Source organism: Canis lupus, chromosome 3, assembly GCF_048164855.1.
Source record: "Canis lupus baileyi chromosome 3, mCanLup2.hap1, whole genome shotgun sequence".
Classification (NCBI taxonomy): Eukaryota; Metazoa; Chordata; class Mammalia; order Carnivora; family Canidae; genus Canis; species Canis lupus.
In genome coordinates, this window is record NC_132840.1 from 69,292,200 (window position 1) to 69,298,199 (window position 6,000).

Genomic DNA, 6,000 nt, shown 5'->3' on the forward strand with positions numbered 1-6,000 from the left:
CCACTGTCCAGGGCTGACCAGCTTATGGAGCAGAGCAGCAGCTTCACCAGGGGAAGGTGGTCCTTCGGTAGAGTGCTCCCCCTCACTGCCTTGGGCCTAAAAAGAGATCCATGGGGTCAACTATAACAGCACCGTAGCACGTGCAGGGAGCAGCTGAGAGAAACAAAACTGATACAACTGATAATATGACAATACACACATGTATCCCTTCTCCATAGGAAACCTCATTAAAATCAGACTAAAAGCATTAGGGGAAAAAAAACGTTAGAAATCCACATCGAGAAAACAGACAGGCAGGAGGTCACCAGTCAGTTTTTCAATCATTGTAACCTATTTATGGAAGGTGGAGAATAACTGCAAAAGTCTTAATTCATGAGGCAGGGCGAAGAAACAGTGCAGACTACAGATACAGGGGACACAGGTCTGCCTTGTGGGACTCTGGAGAAGATGGAGACTCCAGAATCCAGAACACCACGTAGGACACAGGGCATGAGTAAGAGATAGGGGGACTGCCTGTGGCAGCCAGGCATCTATCCCTCAGGTGGAAAAGTAGAGCTTTTATTCTTTTGAGGAACTGAAAGACCAGAGAAAAATGTTTTGCTTTCTAGCATTTGGAAGCACCTCCTCTCCACTGTTTGTCAGTGAACAAACCCCCTATAAACTCAGCACGCCCAAATGTATTTGTACGGCTTTTTTGTAAATGTGCCCACAAATGGACAGCTAGGGTCTCTGGACATCTCCAGAAAGCCACACACAGAAATAGAAAAACCAAGATTAACAGAAAAATCAACTCAAAAGAAATAGAGATGATACAGGAAACAGAAGAAAAATTAAATAATGTCTGCGTCCTCGGAAAGTTTCAAGATAGTGTTCTATCTACAAGACAGTAACAGCTAGCTATTTTTAAAAAAGGAGAAAACAGAAATAGAACTGGGAAATCATAAGTAGAGTCTTCCAGAAAGTAGAACAAACAGACAAAGATTCAGACAAGATGAAGGAAAAGCTATGAGACCACGAGGGTCAATCCAAGAAGTCTACCACCTGGTGAAGAGCCTGCAGAGTGCTGCGGGGTGTCCCGGACGTTCTTTGCCAGAGCTGAACTGGTTGGTTCTGCGCAGAGCTGAAGCGAGCCAGGCCTCGGTGTGCCAGGGGGCTGTGTTTCCAGGCCTTGGAGTCGCAGCTATAAAACGAATTACTTACGTCTTTGGCCACTCTGTATTTGTAAAACCAAGGTGTGTGTTTTGCTCCCCATACTAATGATTGTTTTTGCCTCCCCAAGCTACTTGCTCACTTTTCAAGGTCATCAGCATTTCTGAACAGAATAGTGAATCATCTTTCCTTTCTGCCTCACTCAGAGAGCTGCTGGCGTCCTCAGCCGCACCCTTTCTTCCTCCCGGAAGATGGTTGAGGAGGCCCTGAGAGCTGGAGTGGTGAAGAAGATGATTAAGTTCCTGAAGGTAGAGTGAGCAACTTGGGTAAAAGCGCTTGAATCCCCAGGAGCATCACAGACTGTCCAGGGGGCAGAATTAAGGAGGCTGTGTTCAGTTAGGGGCCGCCATTGCACCCCTGCCCGATGTCACCCTTCTCAACGTAGGATTTCTTCCACTTGTCACCCAGACAGCACTCTGAACATCAACCTAAGAGTGTTGAACAAATAAGTCCATTAGAAGCACCCATAAAAATTGCTTACCAGGCAAGCCTCACTTAAAATGTATGACCTCTTTCCCTGCAAAAGGACAGAGTGGCTTTCCATAAGGTCCCACACGCCCCTTATTTTGCACACGTTCTGCTCACCATACTTTCTCTGGCTACCTGGAGAGCGCTGGCTGTAGCTCCCTTTATGAGATACAGACGGTGCAGTGCTACTGTGTGCATAAGGGAAGTTCCCCTGATCTGAGCAAATCAGTGCAACAGTTGAGTGGACTCACTGGAAGGACCAGGTGAGTAACGGCTGCCATCCATGGCCCGTGGCTGTACTGCCCTTGCCCGGCATGCTTCGCACCCATCTTACTGTGATGACCCCATGGCAGGCCCTCTCCTAAAACCCCAGGCTGAGCAGGGCCAGGAGGCATGCTATCATGGGGTGGTGTTGCTGGGGCAGGGCATCACTGGGGGGGCAGGGGGCAGGCTTTAGGTGGATAATGGCCGTCACTCACTCCATGCAGCTCTTGCACACCCGCTGGAGCCTGTTGATCGCATGCACACACATGTGCATGATGTGTATAAGATATACAGGTGCCTCTGAAAGAGCCTGCATTGGGTGATTTTGCGGGTTATGATTTGACAGTTGTCACCTCTTAAAATGATCTAGATTTGTGATGTTCTCCATGCAGACCTGTCAGCCTGACAGCCTCAGCTAGTCACTCCCCATTTTCCAGGGGTGAAATGACACCGGGGGCGGGGGGGCCGTGCCTCCCTTTTTGGTAGATCTGCCAGCCCGATAGCATCCTTCTCTCCTCAGCCACTCACTCAGAAAGCCTTCTATGGGCAATTACCCAGGTGCACATGACAGGCCCGCATCCCTTTCGGAATTCCTGTCGGGCTGTGGGCTGTGTGACTGGGGACGTGAATGGCTCCACCCCAGCAGGGACCTGGCCCGCACACCAGGAAGTGTGTGCTGTTCTCAGGGGAGCAGTGTTTTCAGAAGTTCAGGAAGCCACACAAACACAGGCACAGCCGCTTGCTCGTTTCTGGCCAAGAACAATCATAGGATTGACTTTATTTTTCTAATTTCATTCTGAAACCCAGACGGGGGGCCAGACTGCATCACGATATGCCATAAAAACACTAGCTGTCTGCACGAATAGCCATTATGAAGCACGAGAAGAAGTGATAAGACTGGATAAAAGTAAGTGATCGTTTCCTGAAGCAGAGCCTATATCTCAGAGGTTAATCCACCCTGGAAGCTGTAAGGGGAACAGGGACGAGTTGTGGGGAGAGACTCAGCATAGCGCTGTTACCCTCTCCTTAGGCTTTCGCAGTGTTTACTGGGTAGGATAGCTGTTTCACCCCGTCTGGAAGCATGTCATGGGTTCTTTCCCTTCAAGGTGGGGGTGGCAACACCTTGGTGACAGCAGAGTTGGGACCAGCTAGCATCAGTCCAGTAACCAAAAGTGGCTGCAGGCACCTGTAGCAGGGGTTCCCTGCGAGGCAGCCTGCTCGTCTTCACACCTGTGGCCCCACCGTGGAAGCAGGAACCCTTCCTCCAGATCCTGTTCCTGGCCCTGCAGTTGCAGGAAGCAGGCCTGTGGCCTCTCACTTGGGCTCTCAGGTGGTGTAGAGCTTACAGTTGGGGACTTTAGGGAAGCCAGACCTGTCTGACACATAACATTCATTCACACGACAGCCGTGTCACCCTGGGGACTGCTCTGGGCACCTGAGAAACGTGGGAGACACGGCAAGGCCTGATGAGGCTCACAGTACTCCCCAGACGCTTGCTGAGTGGCAGAGTGACATGGCAGAGCTTCTGGGGAAACCCAGTGTCCACAGACACTCCCTGTGCCCTCGAGGGCCGTGGCTAGCCTCCTATTTGGGATTTAGAGGGACAGGTGCTTATTCTCTTTCCTCCCCCTAGAGTTTGGCATTCTGATGAAGCTGCTCAGCTCCGAGGATGAGATGGTGGTGGGCAATGCCGCCCTCTGCCTGGGGAACTGCATGGAGGTGCCCTATGCTGCATCCTCCCTGTTGAAGACGGATGTCGTGCAGGTGTTGTTAAAGCACGCCGGTGGCGATGCGCAGGAGACAGCCGTGCAGCTGAACGCGGGGATCGCTCTGGGGAAGCTGTGCACGGCCGAACCCAGGTACCTGGCTGGGTGGCCCATGTCAGTCATGCCCTAGAAGCCACGGGGCCAGTGGAGGTGCTGTGTGGTGGCTGTGCGGCAGCCGGGCCACTGTGCCACCTAGGACTCTGTGGGGAGCCCTGGGAGCCCTGGTGCTTCCTGTGCAGACAGGCATTGGGTCCAGTAGCTACTTCCCTGGGGGGAACTGGGAAGCTTTGGCTCCAGGCAGAGAGGGAAGATGCTCCGTGGACAGGGATCGTTCCTTCCGCTCCCTGCCGCTGTCCTTCTGTCCCCCTCCCTCATGCTCCTCCTGCTTTTCACTGCTATGCCCAGGCATCCCTCCTGCTTCTTTTTGTTGCCTGGGTCCTGAGCATCTGGGACAGTGTCCAAGGAGGGTGACATTCTCATGCTAGAGGAAACTAAAGCCAGAGGCAGAATGGCCTGGTCACAACCACCTGGCCAGCCTGGGCAGGAGATCCTGGCCTCAGCTGTGCACACTGCTTCTTGTTTAGCCTCTGTTCTGCTGTGGCTGGGTTCTGACATGCTGAAGCCCCAAGTCGTTCATGCTCCTGGGAGGTGACCTCTGGGCCTGAGGGGATGCCTTCCACGGACAAACTAAGCCTTCTGATTCCTCCTCTGGAGAATGAGAGGGTTGGCGTGGCTGACATCTGAGGCCCTTTCACGTTCTGATTGTTCAAATGGAAAGCCTGGATAAAATCTTTCTTCTGTAGAAAGCAAGGCACATTAGCTAGGATGAGCTCAAAGTGGCAGCCTACTGGGGAGTCCCTGAGAGCAAGGCCCCATGGGATCAGCCTGGCCGTCTGCCTCTCATAGACAGCATTTACCGAGTTTTGTGGTTCCCTGGCACCTTCCCTGCTCTGATCGCTAGGGCTCCCAGGGCATCAGCTACTCCCTTTCCACCTTGCCAGCCAGCCCCTACCTGAGAGGGGGTGGCTCTGGTCACCATAGCATCGACGTGCTGGACTTTGTGTTCTGATCATGGCAGATTTGCTGCTCAGCTGCGGGAGCTGCATGGCATAGAGATTCTCAACTCCACGATGAAGTACGTCGCCGATCCTTAAAACACGTGGCGTCTGTGCACGGTTTCACAAACCCAGGACTATGTGCTGTGGGTGGTCCCTGTGGTAATAAAGACTTTTTGAATGTCCACTCCAGGGATGAATTTTGTTTTCAGATGCTTGCCTTCTGGTTTCCACTGGTAATGGGGGCGTGGGCATCAGGCTGACCATGGTGTTGGAAACTGCTCAGCGTCCACCACTCTCTCTTCTGTGCTCTGTTTAGCATCAAGCCAACTCCCTCTGCAGCTCAGTTGCCTCTTGTCCCTTCCTGTCCTGCAGGGGCTGGACGCCAGCAAATGGAAAGTCAGGTTTCCCAGATTCCCTCGTAAGCGATGTTCTAGACAAGAACTAGATTCTGCTAACTGAATTTCCATCTTGCCCCTGTGGCTGTTTTCCTGCAGGGAACGTGCTAGAAACATCAGGTTTTTCAACAACAGGATCTCAGTGTCTGAGTTCTGGCCCTGGGATGGTGGCAGCAGAGGTGGTGGCCAGTCTCTCAGGCTGTGCCCTGTGCTCTTGAATTCAGTGGGTTGAGTGGTAAGTGGTGGCTCCCCTGGCCGTGTGTTCTTGACAGTCCAGGCAATCGTTGCTGGAAGTGCTGTCTGGTGCCCTCGTCCGGCCTATCAAGGGATTTGTAAGCACTCTACTTCACGTGTTAGATGGTTTTCGGCTTAGTACCAAGCAGGGGCACCTGTCTCTGCCCTGACCTGTCACAAACATTGACATATTTTTGTTCCCCAAACCCACCCTACACTCTCACCCCATCGCCCAGATGCACTGCTCCCTTGCCACTGCCTCCTCTGGACCCCAAATCCCTAAGTGAAAAGTCCAACAAGTGACACTATACTCCCATGGCTTAGCACAGTCACATGGACATTTTAGGGTGGGCAGCAGGACCCTCACGTTGTAGTGAACGCCAAGAGTGTTCCAGAATTCCAAAGACTTACAGTCCTGTCTGCTACCTGGCAGCTACGCGACTCCAGGCAAGTCGCTTCAGCTCTCTGGGCTTTGATTGCTGGTTCTGGAAAACCTAGAACACCTGTCCAACCTATCACCTATATTGCTGTGAAGCCTAAATGAACTTTTAGAGCTAACAGCACTCAGGGAATTAACCATAAAGTGCTACACAAAGAGGTTACCGG

The 6,000-nt window shown here is 52.2% G+C and overlaps 1 protein-coding gene across 5 annotated transcripts in view; it reads left to right on the top strand.

Moving 5' to 3' along the window:
• The window catches only part of TTC12 (tetratricopeptide repeat domain 12), a 45,059-nt gene extending 40,110 nt beyond the window's left edge, over window positions 1-4,949 (top strand). For all 5 annotated transcript variants that reach the window (XM_072822043.1, XM_072822045.1, XM_072822046.1 and 2 more), the window contains exons 19-22: window positions 1,356-1,457; window positions 2,749-2,848; window positions 3,575-3,800; window positions 4,786-4,949. In XM_072822043.1, the coding sequence (XP_072678144.1) occupies window positions 1,356-1,457; window positions 2,749-2,848; window positions 3,575-3,800; window positions 4,786-4,861 (504 nt within the window). In that variant the 3' untranslated portion in view covers window positions 4,862-4,949. The remainder of the gene's footprint in view (window positions 1-1,355; window positions 1,458-2,748; window positions 2,849-3,574; window positions 3,801-4,785) is intronic.
• The last annotated feature ends 1,051 nt before the right edge of the window (window positions 4,950-6,000 follow it).